Source organism: Dromiciops gliroides, chromosome 2, assembly GCF_019393635.1.
Source record: "Dromiciops gliroides isolate mDroGli1 chromosome 2, mDroGli1.pri, whole genome shotgun sequence".
NCBI lineage: Eukaryota > Metazoa > Chordata > Mammalia > Microbiotheria > Microbiotheriidae > Dromiciops > Dromiciops gliroides.
Window position 1 is genome coordinate 608,172,734 of NC_057862.1, and position 22,004 is coordinate 608,194,737.

The 22,004-nt window shown below is 41.2% G+C and overlaps 1 protein-coding gene across 4 annotated transcripts in view; it reads left to right on the forward strand.

Moving 5' to 3' along the window:
- The window catches only part of PREPL (prolyl endopeptidase like), a 52,105-nt gene that overhangs the window by 29,646 nt on the left and 455 nt on the right, over window positions 1-22,004 (forward strand). For 3 of the 4 annotated variants that reach the window (XM_043983083.1, XM_043983081.1, XM_043983082.1), the window contains exons 7-15: window positions 699-915; window positions 1,553-1,738; window positions 4,960-5,166; window positions 6,540-6,715; window positions 7,238-7,454; window positions 12,625-12,774; window positions 13,392-13,515; window positions 21,023-21,105; window positions 21,480-21,942. In XM_043983083.1, coding sequence (XP_043839018.1) covers window positions 699-915; window positions 1,553-1,738; window positions 4,960-5,166; window positions 6,540-6,715; window positions 7,238-7,454; window positions 12,625-12,774; window positions 13,392-13,515; window positions 21,023-21,105; window positions 21,480-21,545 — 1,426 coding nt within the window. In that variant the 3' untranslated portion in view covers window positions 21,546-21,942. Of the gene's footprint in view, window positions 1-698; window positions 916-1,552; window positions 1,739-4,959; window positions 5,167-6,539; window positions 6,716-7,237; window positions 7,455-12,624; window positions 12,775-13,391; window positions 13,516-21,022; window positions 21,106-21,479; window positions 21,943-22,004 lie in introns of those variants that run through there. The other variant, XM_043983084.1, reaches the window with a different exon arrangement.

The window sequence follows — 22,004 nt, forward strand, 5'->3', positions numbered from 1 at the left end:
ATCATATTGGACTTTTCTGAACACCACTTAAAATTCTCACTTGAATTAAATGAAAATACACAAAAATTTGGGCTCAGACACAAATGAAACAAATGTCTAGTTTTCTCATTGAAATTCATACTTTTGGCTTTTAAGTTACAGTTTCCTCGGGGAATTAAAAACTACTTTCCTATTATTTTTAAGGCAATTCATGTCATGATTTTTTTTTCACTTCTTCTAGGATTGACTGAAACTAATGAAAGATTGAAAAAGAGTAACTCCTGAGCCCTTTTCTTTTTTAATAAAATCTTTCTGCCTTCACTGAGGAGCTTTTTCCTCTTTTAAGCAAGTAGTCCTGTGATTTAGTAGTATGTAAAATTATTTTTTTTTAAATAGCTAACAGTGGCTAATTCTTGCCTTCTTAGTATTCACCAATGGAATATTTTTGTTTTTCATTTTAATTATTGGGGGCAGCGAGGTGGTGCAGTGGATAGAGCACTGGCCCTGGAGTCAGGAGGACCTGAGTTCAAATCCAGCCTCAGACACTTACTATGTGTGTGACCCTGGGCAAGTCACTTAACCCCAACTGCCTCACCCAAAAAACCCCAGTATTTTAATTATAAATGAACATTTAATATTGAATACTTAATAAAGGATATCCCATGAATGAAATTTCTATGTCTGAAATTCAGTTTTCATATTATATTTTTCCTTTTCAGATTTTTTGTAGACCTACATTGTACAAGAGACAAGAACTTCCTCACCATAAATAGTAACAGCAAGACTACTTCTGAAGTGTGGTTGGTGGATTGTCATCAGCCGTGGAATCTCCCAGTCCTTGTCCAAAAGAGAAACCCTGGGGTCATGTACCATATTGAGCATAGAGACAACAAGTTATATATTCTCACCAATTATGGCGAGCCTGCGGAATACAAGGTAATCTCTGCCCCCACCCCATCCTATGCACATCCCACAGGGTTCTGGCATGGGTCTTCTGTTTTCCCTCTGTACTACTTCGCCTGGTGATCTCATCAGCTCCCCTGAATTTAATGACCATCTTTATGCTGGTGGTTCTCACATATGCCTTTCCTGCCCTCTGCTGACCTCCAGTCTCATCATGCCCCACATTAACCCTGTTATCTTTCCTGCTCAATCCTCCTCTGCCTCCTAACTTCCCTGTTACTGTAGGGAGCAACACCATCCTCCAGGAGTCACCCTGGACTGCTCACTAGATCGCATTTGCTTGTCGTCGGACTGACTTTATCACTTAACCCTTCTGGGCCTCAGTTTACTCATTTGTAAAAATGAAAATTTTGGACAAACTGTCCTCCACAATGCCTTCCAGCTCTAACTCCGTGATCTCCTATCATAGTTTTTTATAAAAGATGAGAGAGAGACACTAAAACTTCAGTAAATGTTTGGTTCTTCCTTTCATGTGATGCTAAGGAGCACTACTTATGAAACTGCAAAAGGTGTCTGTGCTTCAGTCACGTATGCCCCTTTACCTGATACTTTGCTATCTGGATTTCTTGATATTTTGCTAGCTCTCTTCTGTCAACCTGCCTCTCTATAGTTAATGAAGACGTCAGTCAATTCCTGTAGTATGAAGAATTGGCAACTTATCTATACAATGAAGAGAAAAACCAAGCTTATTGACATGGTTATGTTCAAGGATCACTGTGTTATGTTTCTGAAGTACTGCAATCAACTTTATCTTGACACGATTTCCTTAAAGGATCATTCAGTTCAGTCTCTTAAGGTATGTTTCACTTTTAGTAGCCAGTCACTAATCAAAATACACAGTGGGATTATCTGAACAGAATATGAAATAATTGAGACATATTAGATCCATGTGATAATTACTTTTTTTCTCAAAAGAACAGTACGATACAGATCTATAATGGTGCTTATTTGTAGAAGCATCAAAGTGTTGCTGAAGCCTAATGTTAAATTTCAGTATAGTTCTACTTCTTTTCCAGCTGACAACTCTGTGACCTTGAACAGGTCACTGTCTCTGGGCATCAGTGCATTCATCTGTGAAATGGGGACGGAGGTTGGATTGGATGATCTCCGAGATACTTTCCAGCCCTGCGACTACAAATCACATGTATCTAGAAACTTAGAGGAGGAAAAATATGACTCTAAAATGTCTTAATGAATCTTTGGCGTGTTATAATGGCAATTCCCATTAGGCGCTTCTAATGCGTGCTTTCTGTTACAACTATGTTCAAAGTTTTCTTCTCACAATGATTTACTGCCAGGCTCGGGCAACTGGAGTTTGTGGTACACTAATGGTATTGGATCTCAATACTAATTTGCCCTTATATTTTTATTTGAAAAGATTCCTGATTTTTTTCCCATCTCTCCAATTTTTAAGCTCCATGAAAGCTGGGAACATGTCTTCGATTTCTTTAATGACACCTGCATTCTCCAGTGCCTTTAGAGGGCCCAGAATCGTAATCGTGACGTGTTCCCTATTTTATTGACACATGTGGTTACATTTGAGCCCCATAAAGGCTATATTGAAGTCCTTCTCCCTGCCCTCAGGGGGCTTGCATACACACTGATTCACCTGACACCAAGCAGAAGAGCAAAACGGATCGATCATTCTGCCAGACTCTGAATGATGTCAGACCTTTATATGAAAGCCTGGCATTCCTGCTTAGTGAGGATTCAAACCTTTATGCCTGAGGAGAACAGTGGTTTTCAGTTCAACCTCAGTGAAAGAAATGCTATCATGTCACAAGACTTAGCAAAGTCCCGTATTCCTTTAATAAATGTCCTGGCCTCGATCCTTATGCTTTCATTATTTCCTGGAATTTTTCTCATACCAAGAAACAATAACATAATATATGTTCAATTTCTTTTTTGATCCGTCTGTTAAAGGAAAAACATCAGTAGGATTCGTCTTATTTTTAATGCTCATCTCTTGTGACTGTTGAGCATTAAATGACGTATTGGTACTCACAGTTTTATTTGGAGATTTTTGCAAAATCAAACCATTGTTTTAAAAATCCAGTAACAAAAACAGAGAATATGCCAACACCTGAACATCCCATCTTCAAAACAAACTTTCGTTTCTCTGTTGTTGCTGCTTGGTTCAGAGCTATTACTGTTATTTATTACTATTAGAAACTTCCTATCTAGGATGATACCAGTTTGTCTCAGTATGGTGTCTTCTGTCTGAGTCATGTTTTCCTTAGAGGGGATAAATTGTGCCCATCTATATATACTCCTAGCTCCTTCCCTTCTAACCAGTGACTCTTATACCTGTATCAGCTGACTGAGAAGTGTAGCTCTGACCAAGTAAGAATTTTGTTTTCTTATACAGTGTCCCCTATCTCTTATGGAAAATAAACTTTCAGACTTAGCCTCACTAACATTACAAATTCATAGAAATACTGACCTGTTAGGACCACTAGATTATAATCAAAAAGGCTAGAAAAGAAGACAACCCCATGAGCACTTTTATGTGTTCTTTAATGTCTTATTAATAGTATGAAAGAGTTTATGTTGTAAACAGAGGAGCCTGCATTTGGAATGGTGGCAGAAAGTGATTTTCCATCATTCCTTTCCTCTGTTTACCCATTTAGTACTGGGCTACAGAATTTTTCAGATTGAATTTTTTCCATTTCTCCTTTTGTTTCTGGCATAGACTAAAATGGGGGGGGGGGATGATCTAAGATAATCACCAGTCTGAAGAAAATTAATCTGTCTTTTTTTTAGGAATATTTTCAACAAACATCTTTATCAATTGTGTTCTTCAAGACGCTCTGAAAAAAAATATACTTGATGAACATAAGCTCTTTAGGAAGAGTTGCTATAGTTAACTAATGGTGCACTCATAACACATGTCCCCAGTTGTCCTCTATAAGGAGAGCCCACCATCAGGGATGGTGCTGTGCCAGACTGCTGATTTTCTAAGGAATTTGCAGTTTTCACAATTATACAGGAAAGGAAATGCAATTTTCTTTTAACACTTTGACTTTCAGTGCCATTTCTGAAGCTTCTGTCAACCTGCTAACCACAGCTCCTTAAAGGATGTAAAGGGAGTGCTAGAAGAAGGCTTGAAGCTGGACCCTGCTGCTCTGGGAGAATGAATCTTGATTCCTTTCACTTTTCATTGAGTTAAGACTCTTAAGCATAATAGCCATGAGTTTGAGGAAGGATGTGCCAGGAAAGGGTTTTGTTCTCTACAATGGTTAGCCTGGGGGCCAAAGTCAGAAGCAGGGATTTTATACAGCCAAGCACTGCTGGGCCAACTTAAAGTAATAATGGTCATTGCCATGGCTTCAGTCCAAGCTGTTCAGGAAACAGGACACACGCTTGGGAGCACATCGGAAACACACCTCTGGCTTTCATGACAGAAGAAGAGATGGAAGGACATGGATGGGCCTTTAGAAAGGCCTATGAGCATTTTAACCATTTTTCAAAATTTCATAACCCTCATTCACATCCCCAAATCAACATTTCAGAAGAGGAGACTGAACCTAGATCATGATAAATCATGGTGTTAGGCTTGGATTTTCATAGCTCTTTGAATGTCACCTGAGAAATATTAGGGACCTTGGAGATTGTGTAAATGAAACTACTCATTTTTCAAATGACTTGCCCAAGAACAGATAGGTATTGCTATGAAGGAGCAGAGCCAGTATTTGAACCTGCGTCCTTGGAATGTAATTCAGTGCTCCTTCTATTACACAATTACTCTTTTCCTTTCCATGATTTTTGAGAGCCTCAGAGATCCCTTTTCTTTGTCATTTGTCATGGTCACTTAATCATTTATTTGGTGTCATCTAGGCATAGTCATTTCAGTTATTTGAAATAGCTTTGCTACTTTGAAGTACAGGTTTTATGGGGAGTTCAGCAGAGTCTGAATTGAATAAAGCTTGATTTCATACCCAAAGCTGAGCCCAGAAGTGGCTTTAAGGATGCTGAGGAGCCTAAGGAAGGAGTAAAATGCACATCTTATCTCTTCAGCTCCCCGAGTGGGCCTGTGCGTGCCAGGTGGACCCCCAGCCACAAGACAGGATCGGTGATGCCTGCTCTTTTCAGCTGTCCTCTCCTGTGCATCCTCCAAGCCATTTTATGTATGTGGTAGGAAAAGGAAGTCTCTATGAACAAGCTGAGCAAGAGGAACCAGTCGTGACAGACTGTCACATGGCACGTTTAGAAGCAAAGAGCAAGGTAAGTTTTTTTAACTTCTCTTTTAAAATGGCAACAGGAAAGGAAAAAATAACTATAGAGATCACTGTTCAGGTAAACTGATTTCAGCCTGTTTGCCAAAGTGACAAAAGGAAGGAATCTAGTCTATCCTGTATAACCTGAAGCTTTGGATTCAAGGAATGTTCAAGGGGCTGCTAGGTGGCACAGTGGATAATCACAGGCCCTGGATTCAGAAGGCTGTGAGTTCAAATTCGGCCTCAGACATTTGACACTTACTAGCTGTTTGACCCTGGGCAAGTCACTTAAGCCTCATTGCTCCACCAAAAAAAAAAAAAAAAGAAAGAAAGAATCTTCAGGCTGTAATACCTTGTGTATTAGATTGATGGCCCAGATCTGTTACACTCAACATACTGGTTTACAGTGAAAAAGAGAAAAAAGAAAGTTAAGTTCTGGAAACTATTGATGTTAGGTCAGAAGACTTCTCCTTATATTAAGGGAAGAAGAAGTGATCTGTTTGTTGGGCATGTACTTCTGGTATACCACAGTGACCAGCCTGTATAGGCTGTCCATCTTCTTCCTTGCCACAAACAATTTCTCATAGGAATACTTCTTTGAATAGAAAAGGGGATGGGCAAGAAGAGCAGCCAAATTTATTTATATAGAAATTCATTCAACAACTTGTTTTGGCTAAAATAGGTCTCTTCCATAAAGTGAAGGCTCTGTCTATTGGACTTTCAGGAAGAGCTAGAATGACTTAAGCCAAATGAATGTAAAACCATGATTTAGAGCCCTGCTTATATCATACTCTGATACTCACTGATCTTAGATATTTGCCCCAGGTGAGAGTATTTGGGGGAAAATCATTTAAACTAAAGCCATACACCTCTTAAGAATATGAAAGTAGATAACATGAAATCAAACAATATGTCCCAGTTCCAAAATGGTTAATAAATATAGTTACAGGAACATAAAATGAACTGTCTGGCTTTTTCTGCCGTACATTGGTACTAGTTTGATAGAAAAGATGAGAAACAATAGTATCCAGCATTGGCATTATAAGTAAAATAATGTGCTGGCAGTTTACCAGTTTACAGATAACATTGGCATAACGTAGGACAGGGATTGAAAAGAAAATCTTCTGATGAATTATAGCAGAATTTAACAATAAAGTACATTTGAGCCATTAAGTAATATTTCCATTTCTCTTTAATTTATACATATTTATATGACACTACTAGAGAAAAATCTCAGACAACAGGGAATCTGATATACTTTTGGAAATCCTAAATGAAGTCAGGAAACAATGTGAGGCTCACAAAAAATAGATTTAAATCATTTGTGGTTTTGTTGTGCAAGAGTCATTGTTTTTGTTGAAAACGCTCTTTCATTTCCAGGATGGAACTTTAGTGCCAGTGACACTATTTTATAAAAGAAATTCTCAGGGATTACAGAAGAAGCCTCTCCTTATTCACGTGTATGGAGCCTATGGGATAGATTTAAACATGAATTTCAAAGCTGAGAATCGAATGTTAATTGAAGATGGGTGGCTGTTAGCCTATTGCCATGTTAGGTGAGTCAGAACATGACTTCTCTCATTTGCAGTGTTAAGTATAAAAGCACAGGGACAAAGTCCCTAATGATACTGAAAACTAATAACTGCAATTTAGATAGCACTTAAAAGTTCCCGTTTTCCATTTACGTTGCTGAATGTTGAATTCTTCTCTTGTCACGTCCTTCACTAAATCTGCACTGGCCTTGGACCTGATTAATAGTTAAGTCAATCTGAAACACTCAGGTTGCCAAATCTGGTTTCATACTAAGTGATTAATTCCACTCTAGTCCTTTCAAGCTTCAGTTTTCATAAAATACCGTCCATTTCTCAGATGACCCTGTTTTTAGAAAGTGATGTGACCTCTGGTTTACTTACATTTTTGCCCTTTCTACCTTATGCAGCCCCCAGTTCTGAATATGTAAATTTGTTATCTCCCATTTGTGCATTAATTCCACTTGGATTTGCCAAAGGTGCACAAGAATTGATGTTTTTAGAGTAGTATCATCTACAGGATATTGGTCGTGTATTTTCCCGTTTCAGAGGTGGAGGTGAATTAGGCCTCAGTTGGCATGCTGGCGGCTGTCTGAACAATAAACTCAATGGCCTTGCTGACTTAGAGGCTTGTATAAAGTTCCTTCACAACCTGGGATTCTCTGAACCTGCATCTACAGCCCTTACAGCTTATAGTGCTGGAGGTATCCTAGCAGGAGCATTGTGTAATACCAACCCCAGACTCATCAGGGCTGTGGCTTTACAGGTGAGTCAGTTCTGAATACTGGAATGAAAGAAGATTTGGAAAGAGAGATTGGTTACTCTAAGAAATAGAAATACTCTATTAGAAAACAATGGATTTGGGGATGCCCAGAGACCCCTGCTCAAGAGGATAATATTGGGATTGATTGAATTGACTTTGCTGACTAACTCACTTAAAGTTGACTTGATTAAAACCACATCTACCTGAGAGCCTGGCCCTAAGGGGGTGTGTTCTATGAACTCTTGAACTCTGACCTCAGCACATTCTGCTCACAGACCACCCTCAAGTCCAATGAACCAATGAATTTGGGCGATGCTAGCCAATTAGGTTGAAGCAGTGTATAAGGACCGCCTCTTCTCTGGACCCAGAGGAAGCTTCTGGTCACACGGGAATGGGGACCTGTTCCTTTTGGTCTGAGACTCAGAGGTGGTAGCGGTGCCTTGTCCTCTTTCCCAGCTAGGCTTTCCTATCTTTCAGAGCCATGTGCGCTCTCTTTACTGATATTTAGTATGCTTTAATAAATGCTTAATGCTCAAAACTGGTGCTAAAGCTTCTAATTTATAAGTAACAAATATATTAGAATCCCCAGCTAATTTTCTCTAAACTTGAGACGGTAATAAGGCAACCACAAATGGTCTGACTCGCCACAACTCAAAGAAAGGATCAATAGTTGGAAACCAAATATACAGTAGGAACGGGAAGCAATAATTTCTAAACATTTTCCTTTTAAAAGGTTTGATTCTAAGAATTATAGATTAGGAAATTATCCACAAAGTCACTTAGACCAACACTCTGCCCCCTTTTTAAGGGCCTCCAATGCAGAATGTGCAGAGCTAAATTCATTGAGTTTTTCCTGGGACAGAGGTAGTACTGGAGAGTAAAAGGCATTAGGTCAGGAGGCTCCAGGATGGACCTGCAGTTGGCCTTTCAGTTCTAGTTTGCCGTTCTGCTGTGTCCTCTGTACTTCAGTCTTTGGAAAGAGTTAGGATGGGGCAGGTAGGTGGCGCAGTGGATAGAGCACTGGCCCTGGAGTCAGGAGTACCTGAGTTCAAATCTGGCCTCAGACACTTGACCCTTTCTAGCTGTGTGACCCTGGGCAAGTCACTTAACCCCAATTGCCTCACTTAAAAAAAAAAGAGTTAGGATGCCGTTAGCTAAAGAGATCGGTATGCACTTTTTCCTTTCGTAAAGAGAATAGGTCATTATTTGTACAAAAATATTTACAGCAGCTCTTTTTGTAGTGGCCAAGAATTAGAAATTAGAGGAATACCCATCCATTGGGGCATGGCTAAACAAGCTGTGGTATGTGATGGTGATGGAATGTTATTGTGCTATAAGGAATGACAAGGGGGCAGCTAGATGGCGCAGTGGATAGAGCACCGGCCCTGGAGTCAGGAGTACCTGAGTTCAAATCCGGCCTCAGACACTTAATACTTAACTAGCTGTGTGACCCTGGGCAAGTCACTTAACCCCAATTGCCTCACTAAAAAAAAAAAAGTGATTAAGGAATGACAAGCAGGATGACTTCAGAAAAACCTGGAAAGACTTGTATGAACTGATGTACAATGAAATGAGCAGAACCAAGAGAATGTTGTGCAATATTGTTTGATGAAGAATTGTGAATGACTTAACTATCCTCAGCAATACAGTGATCCAAGACAATCCGAAAGGAGTAATGATGAAGCCTACTATGCGCCTCCAAAGAAAGAACTGGTAGTGATCAAACAGACTGAGGCATGCTATTTTCCACTTTCTTTCTTTTTTTCCTTTTATTCAAGTTTTCTTATACAAAATGACCAATAGTATAATGTTTTACATAATTGCATATGTATAACCTACATCTGATTGCTTACTGCCTCAGTGAGGGGGTAGGAGAGGAAAGAAGGACAGAATTTGGAAATCAAAACTTTAAATAAAAATGTTTATTATTTACAAAGAGAGAGAGGATAGGTCATAAAGAGGATAGATCCTCCTTCCCTTCATGAAAATGTTCTGTCCTTGACTATTTTTTTCTTACTCTTCTTGGGATATAAGTTCCTTGGTTTAGGCATCTTTGTAGCTCTGTACCAAACCGAGAGTTTTAAATCAGTCTGAATTAAATTGTTCTTATTGTCCATCTGTATTGGCTGACAAAAATAGCCACTCGTATCACCTCATTTGTTCCTTAGCCTTCTGAATGACTGCTTTTAGGGACATAGCAATGTCAAATAGTGACTTTTGCATGAAAGAGTGTGTGGATTCTTTTCGGAATTGGATTGGACTTTGGGTATTTTACCTCATGTCATGCCTCATAGCACAACATGAATGAATTCGAGTCACCCTTCATTTTACTTTATAAGGCTCCCAGTTTATTTACATCTTGAATAGTTTATGCCTGAACTACTTTTACAATTTATATTTATAATATTCCCAAATTCTGCATTATTAATTCACATTTTCTTATATTTAGCATAACCTTCAACAGACTTGCTCATAAATGTTGACCTCTTTACTGTATACCTGCTATTGAACTAAATAAATACTCATGGAGAATTTTTAAAAATAACTTCAAAGGTCTTAATCATTTACTAATCACTTTGTGTCTAAAACATCCTAACTTTTTTCCATAAAAACTTGTCTGTCATTTGTTTTTATCAAGACCTCCTTTAACTAAAAAAGGTTCAGATGTAAACCAAACATATCTTTTTTATTTAGCACTTTATTTTCCCCCAATTACATGTAAAAACAATTTTAAACATCCATTTTTAAAACTCTGAGTTCCAAATTCTCTCCCTCCACCCTCTGCCCCCTTTGAGAAGGCAGACAATTCAATACAAGTTAAACACGTGTAGTCCTGTAAAACATTTCCATATTAGTCATGTTGTGAAAGAAAGCAGACCGAAAAAGAAAGAAAAAATATGCTTCAATCTGTATTCAGACACCATCAATTCTTTCTTTGGGGATGGATAGCATTCCTCATCATAAGTCCTTCAGAGTTGTCTTAGATCATTGTATTGCTGAGAATAGGTAAGTCATTCATAGTTGATCAGCCCACAACATTGCTGTTACTTTGTACACACAGTACATTTCATTTTGTATCATCTCAGGTAAGTCTTTCCACGTTTTTCTGAGAGCATCCTGCTCATCATTTCTTATAGCACAATAGTATTCCATCATAATCATGTACCACAATTTGTTCAGCCATTCCCCAATTGATGGGCATCCCCATGGTTTTGAATTCTTTACCGCCAGAAAAGAGCTGCTATAAATATTTTTGTACCTATAAGTGCTTTTCCTTTTTGGTTTTTATCTCTTTTTGGATACAGACCGAGTAGGAGTATTGTTGGGTCAGAGTATACATGATTTTATAGGCTTTTGAGCAGAGTTCCAAATTGCTCTACAGAATGGTCAAATCAGTTCACAGCTCCATCAACACTGCATTAATGTCTCGTTTTTCCCCCACATACCCTCCAGTATTTGTCATTTTCCTCTTCTATTAGTTAATCTAATAGGTATGAAGTAGTACCTCAAAATTATTTTGATTCACATCTCTCCAATTAATAGTGAGTTAAAGGGGCAGCTAGGTGGCACAGTGGATAAAGCACTGGCCCTGGATTCGGGAGGACCTGAGTTCAAATCTGGGCTCAGACACTTGACACTAGTTGTGTGACCCTGGGCAAGTCATTTAACCCTCATTGCCCCACACAAAAAAATAGTGAGTTATAGCATTTTTTTATATGGCTATAGATAGCTTTGCTCACTTCTTCTGAAAATTGTTTCTATCTTTTGATCATTAATCAATTGGGGAATGACTCTTATTATAAATTTGATTCAGTTCTCTATATGTTTGAGGAATGAGGCCTTTATCAGAGGAACTTGCTTCAAAATTTTTTTCACTTATCATTGCTAATTGTATTTCCCTCCATCCTATTTCCTCCCTTACCCCCCCTATTTATTCTATTCTCTCTCTTCTTTCACCTTATCCCTCCTCAAAAGTGTTTTGCTTCTGCCCTCCCTTCTGTCTTCTCCCTTCTATCCCTTCTATCCATCTCTACCCTACTTCCTCTTATCCCCCTCCCTTCCTATCTTCCAATTGAGTGTGTATGTTATTCTCTCTTTGAGCCAATTCTGATAACAGTAAGTTAAACCAAACGTTTCTAGCCTGATTGAATTTATACTCTGTTTTGTTAAAGGTACAGTTGATTCCATTAAACGGACTTATATAGCAATACAAATGTATTGACTGTATGTGCATAGACTTTGCAGTAGGTAAGGGCATGGATGATAAACTATACACATGGACTTTTAAGAACATAATCATTCTGTTGGCCTCAAAAGTGTATTACGTGGGGCAGCTAGGTGGCGCAGTGGATAGAGCACCGGCCCTGGAGTCAGGAGGACCCAAGTTCAAATCCAGCCTCAGACACATGACACTTACTAGCTGTGTGACCTTGGGCACCAATTGCCTCACCAAAAAAAAAGGTGTATTACTTTTTTTCAAATAACTTCATTTACCACTGAATAAAATTTAAATGAATCTGCAAGGAACCTCTGACCATCAGCTGTCATAGTTATCCTCCTGTCTGTGACTCCTTGAGCTGCGGCAGGTTGCGCCATAGCCCCACTCACCTGACCCGAGGTAAGAGCTGATGGCCCTTCTGTGCCAGTCTTCACAGTTCCAATTTTGTGCAGCTTCACAGATGGTGCTCCCTATGAGACTGGTCTCAGTATCGCTGTCAGGGTTCATCATCTCAGAATTTTTATCACTTAGAGCTTCTCTTTTCAATCATCCAGAAAATCTCCACAGGGAAAGAAAGCCTCTCAGTGTCCAGGATGAAAGCCATCCAAGGCTGATTTCTTATAGACAAGTGGACATGTTAGGCAGGGCAGCTGAAGTACCCAGGAGCCAGAGAAAAGGGGCGTGGTTGCCAGGCAGCGTCCTCAGTACTGTGTATTTATTAGGAACCACTGCAAAGGTGGAATTGGGCTGCTCCTGCCAGCTCCGGGTATTTTGGCAGGCGCCCTCCACACCCTCCCCCCCCCACACACACACACACTGCCCCCAGGGCTCTTGACTTCCAGTCACTGTGCCCTTCTCTTCCCCCTCACTGTCACAGGCATGGCCTATCACAATTGTGCTGAGCTCATTCTGCTGCCTCCTTAGTCAAACCCATGATGCATTGCTTGTGTCTAGGCACCTTTTCTGGACATTCTTAATACCATGATGGACGTGCAGCTTCCTCTGACCATTGAAGAACTAGAGGAATGGGGAGACCCTTCATCTGATGACAAGTACTTGGACTACATAAAAAGTTACTGCCCCTACCAGAACATCAGGCCTCAGGTAATAAAAGCCAGCCTTACTGCTCTGCCTCATGTCAGTAATATAAAAAGGTAGTCTGCAAGTATGTCCTATTTAAGTAACACAGAAACTAGTCAACAAGTATGTTTATGCAATTAGGTGGCAAAGTAGACAGAGTGCTGGTCCTGGCGTCAAGAAGACCCAGGTTCAAATCCAGGCTCAGACACTAACTGTGTGACTCTGGGCAAATCACTTAACCTTTGGCCACCTCGGTTTCTTCAACTATAAAATGGGGGAAATAGCACCTACCTTGCAGGGTTGTTGTGAGGACCAAATGAAATAATATGTGTAAAGCATTTAGCACAGTCATTGGCATAAAGTGTGGAGACAGGGATAGCTAGGTATGCATGCTTATTCCCTTCCCCTTCTACTTGGCTGCATTTTATACTTCTGGACACCATGGCTTGACTTAAGAAGCGGAAACTATCACATATCTCTGTAAATCTCATATAGATCTCAAATAGTAGTAATTAATTTAAAGCACTTTTTCTTTCTTATAATAAAGGTGCTCAATAATTATTTTTGTAATTTAATAATGATTTGTAAAAAGGCATAGCAAGCAAAAAACTAATTCACTTTATAAACCTGTCTTCTTTTAGACTTATCCTTCCATTATAATCACAGCCTATGAAAATGACCAACGTGTACCTATAAGAGGAATATTAAACTATACCCAGAGACTCAGAAGAGTTATCATGGATCAAAGACACAAAAGAGATCATGGTACGGAAACGCCTAAAAACGTGACTGGTTAAATGTGCCCGGAACCCAACTCCAATCATGCTGCTCATAGTCATACTTTTAATTATGTGCTTTTTAAAATGTTTTATCCCCATGATTTAGGAAAAACAGTTTTTCCTAGTATTTAGTACTCAGCTAGACTACATATAAGCACTTCACTCTGTGGGATTGAAGAATCTTTTATCACTACTCTCAGTGTCCATTGACTGAGGAAGTCATATACATATATGAACTGTTAGATATTTCTGCAGGGCTGTGGTGTGGAAAGGGAAGAAAGCTTTGTTTAGGGGTAGATGTTTCAGAATATCTAAACTATCACACACACACACACACACACACACACACACACACACACACACACACACACACACACAAATGATACTTTTCACTAGTCTTAATTGTATGGTCTTTCTAATGAGTTTTATGCCTAATGTCCTCAAAATAGCACCCTCAAATCACTATGACTGATGAACAACTTAGTTAACTTCAAGATGAGGTCATTAAAACATGTAAAATTTAGCTCCATTAAAAATAAAGCCGGGTCAGCTAGGTGGCACAATGAATAGAGCACCAACCCTGGAGTCAGGAGGACCTGAGTTCAAATTCGGCCTCAGACACTTAACACTTACTAGCTGTGTGACTTTGGGCAAGTCACTTAACCCCAATTGCCTCACTAAAAAAAAAAAAAAAAGCCGTTTGGGGGCAGCTAAATGGTGCAGTGGTTAAAGCACCCGCCCTGGAGTCAGGAGTACCTGTGTTTAAATCCGGCCTCAGACACTTGACACTTACTAGCTGTGTGACCCTGGGCAAGTCACTTAACCCCCATTGCCTGCAAAAAATAAATAAATAAAAATAAATGCTTTTGGGGCAGCTAAGTGGCGCAGTAGATAGAGCACTGGCCTTGGATTCAGGAGGACCTGAGTTCAAATCTTACCTCAGACAGTTAACAATTACTAGCTGTGTGACCCTAGGCAAGTCACTTACCCCCAGTTGCCTCACCTAAATAAATAAAGCCATTTGAGAAAAGGTGGTGCCAATTTTCTAAAACTATTACCAGTCATTAGTTATCTGTGACATGTTTGACTAGGGATAGTAGTAAGAGAAAATACACTCCCTCTATCTCTAGGCCCTTGTACTATTGTAAGAATCCAACACCTTCTCTCTCTCTATCCAGGGTTTAATTACAGCTGATGTGTGATGTCTGTGGCAAATATTGAACCAGCCACCCTTCCTTAAAGAAGCACATCAGTACATGTGGGTGTCTTATTTATGAAAACACATCATAATCAAAGATGTCTCCATGTGGGGCAGGTTGCTCTGACTATCGGAAGCCCTAGTTACTGAGTTACCTGATTGCTATGAGAAAATAGGGCCAATTCTTTCATTAAATCATGTGTTTTGAACTGTGGGTAGGCGGCTGTGAGATGTCAGGAATTGCTGAAACAGGAACATCATGTCCATTCTCTTAACTAGTAAACAACGGTTATGGCAGAGCTTTTATACCCTGCCCCTGGTTTCCCTCAGCTTTGTGCCCTTCTTCTTTTTCTTAATCTGAAAGAAGAACAGAAGACAATCTTGAGGGCCCAGCAATAGATGTCATCTCTCCAGAGATAGGGTGTTGATGTTTCGGGTGCTTCCCCCACCCCCACCTCTCCACCTGTGGAGTCCCTTCAGTCATAAAGAAACCCTCTAGTAGCCACTAAAAGAACAGCAACAAGACTATAATACTTGTTAGTGAGAGGGAAAAGTACCTGAAAGTAGCATTTGGTCCCATTGGCAGAAGAGCTTGAGGAAGCCTAACGAGTCTGATAAGAAAGAATCAGGAGAGCAAATTAGTGGAGGGACTGAGTGCACCTCACCAGCAGGCTCCTCACAGTTTTGGCAAAGGAAGTCAGCAGTTACTTAAGTGTTTGTCCTATTGCCCTGGGCAGAGAACAGCAATAGACGGGATTAAAGCAGATACTACAGCTTCTTGATCTTTGTCATAAACGACATTACAGAGGGCTCTCAAAGGAGTTGGTCAAGTCAGCAAGCATTTACTAATCCCTTAGCATGGACCAAGTGCTGTGCTAAGTAAGCAATGAGGATAGAAAGGAAGGCAGAAACAGCCGCTGCTCTCAAGGAGCTCACATTCCAATGGGAGAACTAGGTGAGAAGGGAGAATGGAGAAGGCTTCTTTCAGAAAGTGGGGTTTGAGTTGAGTCTTGAACAAAAGGAAACTGAAATGTGTCAGATATGGGATAGAGCCTTATAGGCTTGAACAATGTTGTGCTCAAGGGACAGCATTTAGGCCGATAGGGGCACACACTCTCTCACACTGTGTGTGTGTGTGTGTGTGTGTGTGTGTGTGTGTGTGTGTGTGTGTGTGTGTGTGTGTGTGTGTGTTGAGATGAGGTTTTTTACACCTGTTACATTGAGATGTTTATGAACTGACATCCAATAGGCGGTAGATAGGGTTATAGGACTGGAGCTCAGAAGAGAGACTAGGACTGAATGTAGAGCTGGGAACCATCTGCACAGATGAGAACTGATGAGATCACCAAGTGAAGTAGCATAGAGCAGAGAGAAGAGGAGTCAGGACAGAGCCACTATTAGAGGTGTGACATGAAGAACCAGCGAAGGAGAAGGGTGAGAAGGAGCTGGTTAAATGGGAGAGTCAGGAGAGACCAGTGTCCCAAAACTGCAGAGAGAGAGTATCCAGGAGGAGAAGGCACTCAATCGTGTCAAGATGAGGGTTGTTACATTAAATTAGATTTAGAGACCACTGGTAACGTTGGAAGAGCATTTAAGACAGATGTCAAGGTCACAGGCTGCATAGAATTTAGAAGAGAGTGAGAAGAGTAGAGGCAGATTGTAAACAGCTTTTTCAAGAAACTTAGTCCCAAAGAGGAGAGCTGTAGAATAGCTGGTGAGGGCAGTGGGGCTGTCAGGTTGTTTTTAAGGATGGGCATATTTGCAGCCATCAGGAAGGGGAGAGGTTAAAGAGAAAGTAGGGATGGTGGGGGTTATTTGCTGAAGAACTGGGGAGGGGAGGGGATCAAGGGCACATGTAGGAGTTGGCCTTGGCAGAGGATGTGAGACAAGAGTGCAGAAGAGAGTGGGGCAGTATATCTGAATGAGGGGAGATGAAGAGGAGGAGAGAAGGGGGAATTCGTGTCAATGGCCTCAGATTTCTCAGTGAGGTACGTGTTAAGGTTTCATGGGGGCAGAGAAAAGAAGAGGTTTGTGAGAGAGTTGAAGAAACTTGACAGGGTTTGGAACAAACCAGATTGAGGGGTAGGGAGCATTTATTAAGCACCTCCTTGTGCCAGGTAAGCACTTTACAAATACCATCTTGATTTATCTTCAGGACAACTGTGGGAGGTAGGTGTGAGCTAGGGTGAAAGAGTAGATCATGGGAATTGGGAAGTTAGGGTATTTGAGCACAAGTATGACCGGTATGTATGCTGAACTCCCCTAGTATGAGGATAGGAGTTGGGGAGAGGATAAGAATTATACAGCTTCAGCAGTACCATCTTCACACCAAAAGTAAAGCTTCCAGGGCAGCTAGGTGGCGCAGTGGATAAAGCACCGGCCCTGGATTCAGGAGGACTGAGTTCAAATCCGGCCTCAGACACTTGACACTTACTAGCTGTGTGACCCTGGGCAAGTCACTTAACCCCCAGTGCCCCGCAAAAAAAAAGAAAAAAAGAAAAGTAAAGCTACCAGCACTGGACCTTTACCATTCGTATAATCACCCACCTTTTGATCCCCCATCTTGGATTCTTCATACCTTCTTGGCAACATCACTGTCCCTCCTCCCCTCTGGTCATGTAGAAGAGCTGCTCCAGCAGTCATCAATCACAGACATCTTCAATCTCTTCCTTCCTACTGACTGTCCCATCTCACCTCAGTCAGTAAGCATTTATTGAATGTCCACTGTGCTAAGTGCTAGAGATACAAATAGAGGCAAAAGACACTCCCTGCCCTCAAGGATTAATAGGAAATAATTATCAGAGAAAAGCCACACTAGAATTAAGATGGTTTGGGAAAGGCTTCCCTAGCAGGTGGGGTTTTAGTTGGGACTTAAAAGAAGCCAAAAAACAGAGCGGAGGAAGGGGCATTCCAGGGATGGGGTAACAGCCGGAGAAAATTCTGGGAGCAGAAAGATAGTGTCTTGTTTGTGCAAGAGCATGTGGGGGGAGTAAGGTGTAAGAAGACTGGAAAGGTGGAAAGGGGTGTGGAGAATGGCAGGGGATGAAGGGCTTTGAATGCCAAGCAAAAGATTTTATATTTGATCCTGGCGGTGATCAGGAGCCACTGGTCTTGACTGAATAGGAGAGTGACATGACCAGACCCGTGCTGTGGAGTAGGGAGAGAAGTGGGGCAGGCAGACAGACTCTCCCCTTGACGCTTCGGACTTTGTCACGCCCCAGGAACCTCCTTCCACTGGCCAGCTTCTACTTCCTTTTAGGAGTTGTCTTTCTCCTTTAGAATGTAAGCTCCCTCAAGGAAAGGGCCATTTTTATTCCTTTCTCCATGTATTGGTATTCCTGGTGCTCAGCCCAGTGCCTGGCCTCCAGTAAACACTTCGGAAATACTTCTTGACCCCACTCAGCTATGGGAGACAGCGTGGTACTGTGGAAAGTACTGCTGGATTTGGAGTCAAATGACTTGGGTCTAAACCCTTCTTCTTCCATTTATGCCATATGACCTTATGTAAGTCACTTCCCCTCTCTGAGGCTTCTTTGTTCCTCTGTAAAATTCAGGGATTAGATCAGATCACTAAATCACGCTGCCTCCTATAGAGAAATGGCATGATATTATCCACATTCAATTTAAGAAGGATCAAGGAGACTTGACTGCCAAACCTCTTTTAAAAATCATCGCCATCTGTTGCCTCTACTTCCTCATCCCTTTGCAATGAAGCTTTCACCCTTTCCTCTCTCCTGGAATTGTCTCCTGTAAACTTCTGGATTCTTTAAGCTTAGTTGGGAGATAGATAGATAGATGGATGATTGATCTCCCAATTAAGCTTATATACATACATATATATATATATATATACACACACACACACACACACACACACACACACACACACACACACACAGGCAACCTAGCCTTCATTTTCATCTTAAAGTTTTTTGGATTAGATCTGCAAGAATCGGGGCAGCTAGGTGGCACAGTGGATAGAGCACCGGCCCTGGAGTCAGGAGTACCTGAGTTTAAATCCCGCCTCAGACACTTAACACTTACTAGCTGTGTGACCCTGGGCAAGTCACTTAACCCCAATTGCCTCACTTAAAAAAAAAAAAAATCTGCAAGAATCCAAGCAAATCTATTTTCACTGGCCCTTGTTAGGTATATTCCACAAGGTCAGGCCATATGCATTCCTGTATTTGAAACCTTGTTCCAGAAATGGACATCTCACAGTCAGACACCAGTTCATTAACTAGCTTTTCACATGCCAGATCTGCCTCTGAAGTCTTCCATTTCTTGACCAAGACTTCCTCATCTTTAGGAATGCTTTCTAGGTTTCTTCTGGCACCAGAAGTGGATAATAGTCTTCCAGTTTGACATCTTGGGTAATACTTTCGTGTCTTGGCTACATGCCCACCCCATGAAGAAAGTGGGTCTCATTGTTAATGTAAGGTCATCCAGGCCCTGCTCATCTCTTCTTCCTGTAATCCTCTCTGATTGACCTCTCACCTGATACCCTCTATGGAATAACCTTTCTTGGGAGAATAAGCAGCTCCTGCCTCTTCAGGAAGAGGCCTTCTATCTGTAGCCTCTACAGATAGGTCAGCATTCCCCTCTGCTTCTTCAGATGCCTTTTTGTTTGTTTGTCTTTTAAGGAACACTTCATTCTTTATGTTAAAAGGTCCCTATTTACCTCCTTTTGTAGGAGACCAGCCTGTACTTTGAACATAGATAAATGTCTTATGTTTAAGACAAAATACAGGGGGCGGCTAGATGGCGCAGTGGATAAAGCACCAGTCCTGGATTCAGGTGGACCTGAGTTCAAATCCAGCCTCAGACACTTGACGCTTACTAGCTATGTGACTCTGGGCAAGTCACTTGACCCTCAGTGCCCCATAAAAACAAACAAACAGAAAAGACAAAATACAAACATCATATATTTAATGCAAGTCAGTGCAAAATTCTTCCTAACCTCCATATTTAGTGGAAGTGAAAGACTCCATCCTTGTCTTTGTCTTGGCTCCCCTTGTAGCACCACTATTGCAAACTACTTGGATGAGGGCTTGTCACATTCTTCTCACCTCATTAACGCTTGACAGGAACTCTCCCACTTTATGCCTTCTTCCTTCTTCAGCTCCTTCCTACTTCTCAAGCCTTCTCCTATTTCCTTTGTCCAAATTCAGCCCTCTGGCTTCTTCCATAATTTCACAGCCCTCTAAATCGCCTTCTCAAGTGAGCAGTGGCAATCATAGAGTCCCTAAGTGATAGATTTGCTTACACCGCAGTATCTTTTTTAATAATAGCAAAGAATGTAAGGCTCTTTTCTCTCATCATTGTGGGAAGTTCCTGTAACAGGAACTCCTTATACCAGTGCTGATCTGTAACTTAAATCATGAGCTTAAGTAGATTAAGCCCTAGGGAGACGCCTGAGGAGCCCAGAAGCCAAACGCCTGGCTAAAATGGTAGGATTTGAATTTAGGTCTTTGGATTGCCGGCCCAGCATTCTGTCCCTTATGCCGTACTGCCTCTCAGCAGAGAATCTGGCAGCAGATGTGAGACGCTACACACATTGTTAGACTTGGTTGCCGCTTGGGTCATTTTGCTTGACTGTTTTTCCTTTGTTACAAGGGAAGATCCTCTGGGGAAAAGGGGAAAGGATGTGGTGGATTAGGAAATGACATAAAAAAGGAAGGAATCCAATAAAACTTTTTAAAAAGTACAATAGCAAACCAGGGCCCAGGAGCAAGTAGAAATTAGGATCGAGCATTTCTGGCTCCTGCTTCCCACCCTTTCCCTCAAAGACCGTTAGAAGTCTTCTCAGCTGGAATCCATGGACTCACATGGAGTCCACAGTTGCTCCTCTCTCAGGACCTTGTGACTAACTGAACATGGTCCCTTGCTGTTTCTAGTAGGCCATGTGACATGATCAGCCATCACAGAGCTTGCAAGGACACGGTATCCACTCAGTGGCAAGCCCCTCAGTTTAGTATATGCATACACATCTCCCTCACAGACAATCTGCATGTCTTTCTCTACCTTCTCAGAGGAATAATAAATACTGAAGCCTAAATGAAGAATTAGACTATCATTGTACACTAAAAAGTAAGCCCCATTGGAGCAGCTAGGTGGCACACTGGCCCTGGATTCAGGAGGACCTGAGTTCAAATCCAGCCTCAGATACTTGACCCTAGCTGTGTGACCCTGGTCAAGTCACTTAACCCTCATTGCCACCCCCCCCCCCAAAAAAAAAGTAAGCCCTGCTCTGGTTATGATTTTTCTTGTTTACTGATTTTAAATGTACTTTCAGGAATAAAGATTCCTCGTGTCATTTTAGATGTTCAGGCTGGAGGAAGCCATGCTGCAGCCTCTTGGGAAGACTCCTTAATTGAAGTAAGTTACAAATCCCCCATCAAATAAGATCACAATTATTATTCCCAGCAAATAAGAACCAGCTTCTATCCCATGAATACAAACTGTTTCAGAGATGGGCTTCTCAGTTGCTTAACCTGAGGACTACCATTTAATTTAAAGCCTAACCACAGGAGAAAGCAAAAGGAAAAAAAGAAATGGAATAAGAAAGGTAGAAGAGTAAGAAAGAGACCCTGACAATGGAAGGGGCTCATCAGAGGGAGAGGACTTCCACCTGTGACAGTCCATAACCTACGTCACCTACCTCGTTTGGAGAGAGCAGTGGGGTAAACCAGCCTGAACTGTGGAGTATCACTTTTAGGGCATCTCACATGTTTCAATTTCGCTTCTTTTAGGTTGCCAAACATCTTGCTTTTCTATACAAAGAACTTGGACTTGATGATGCTGGTCCCCTCGACTAATACCCATATTAAAACAAGATGGATGCTGAACTATATCTCATGCAGTGGCATTGAGTGCTCCAGAAATGCCTTAAGTTACAATCTCACACTGTTTTGAGGTTGGCAGAGCTCAATGTCAGAGTATGGCATTCTTTAGAATTCTCTTGCCAATCAAAAGCCTTGTCTTTGCCTGGGCCAGTATTTCACTCTGCCATCCACTAGTGCCCAGAAGCTCTTTCCCTCTGATCTCTCTGTTCTTAGCTCCAGCCTCCTTTCTTAGAGTTTGGGAAGGTAACAAAGGCAGTCCAACTGAGAACAGAGCAAAGGTTTTAGGTTTGTTTGGCTTTTTCCTTTGTCTAAACTGATTGAAACAAGATAACATTCTTCACATTGAGATTAATAAAATAAAACTACCCGATCATCTCTCCTTGATTTTTGAGGTACGTCTAGAGGGTGCCATGGAGAGAGCATGGGACTTGG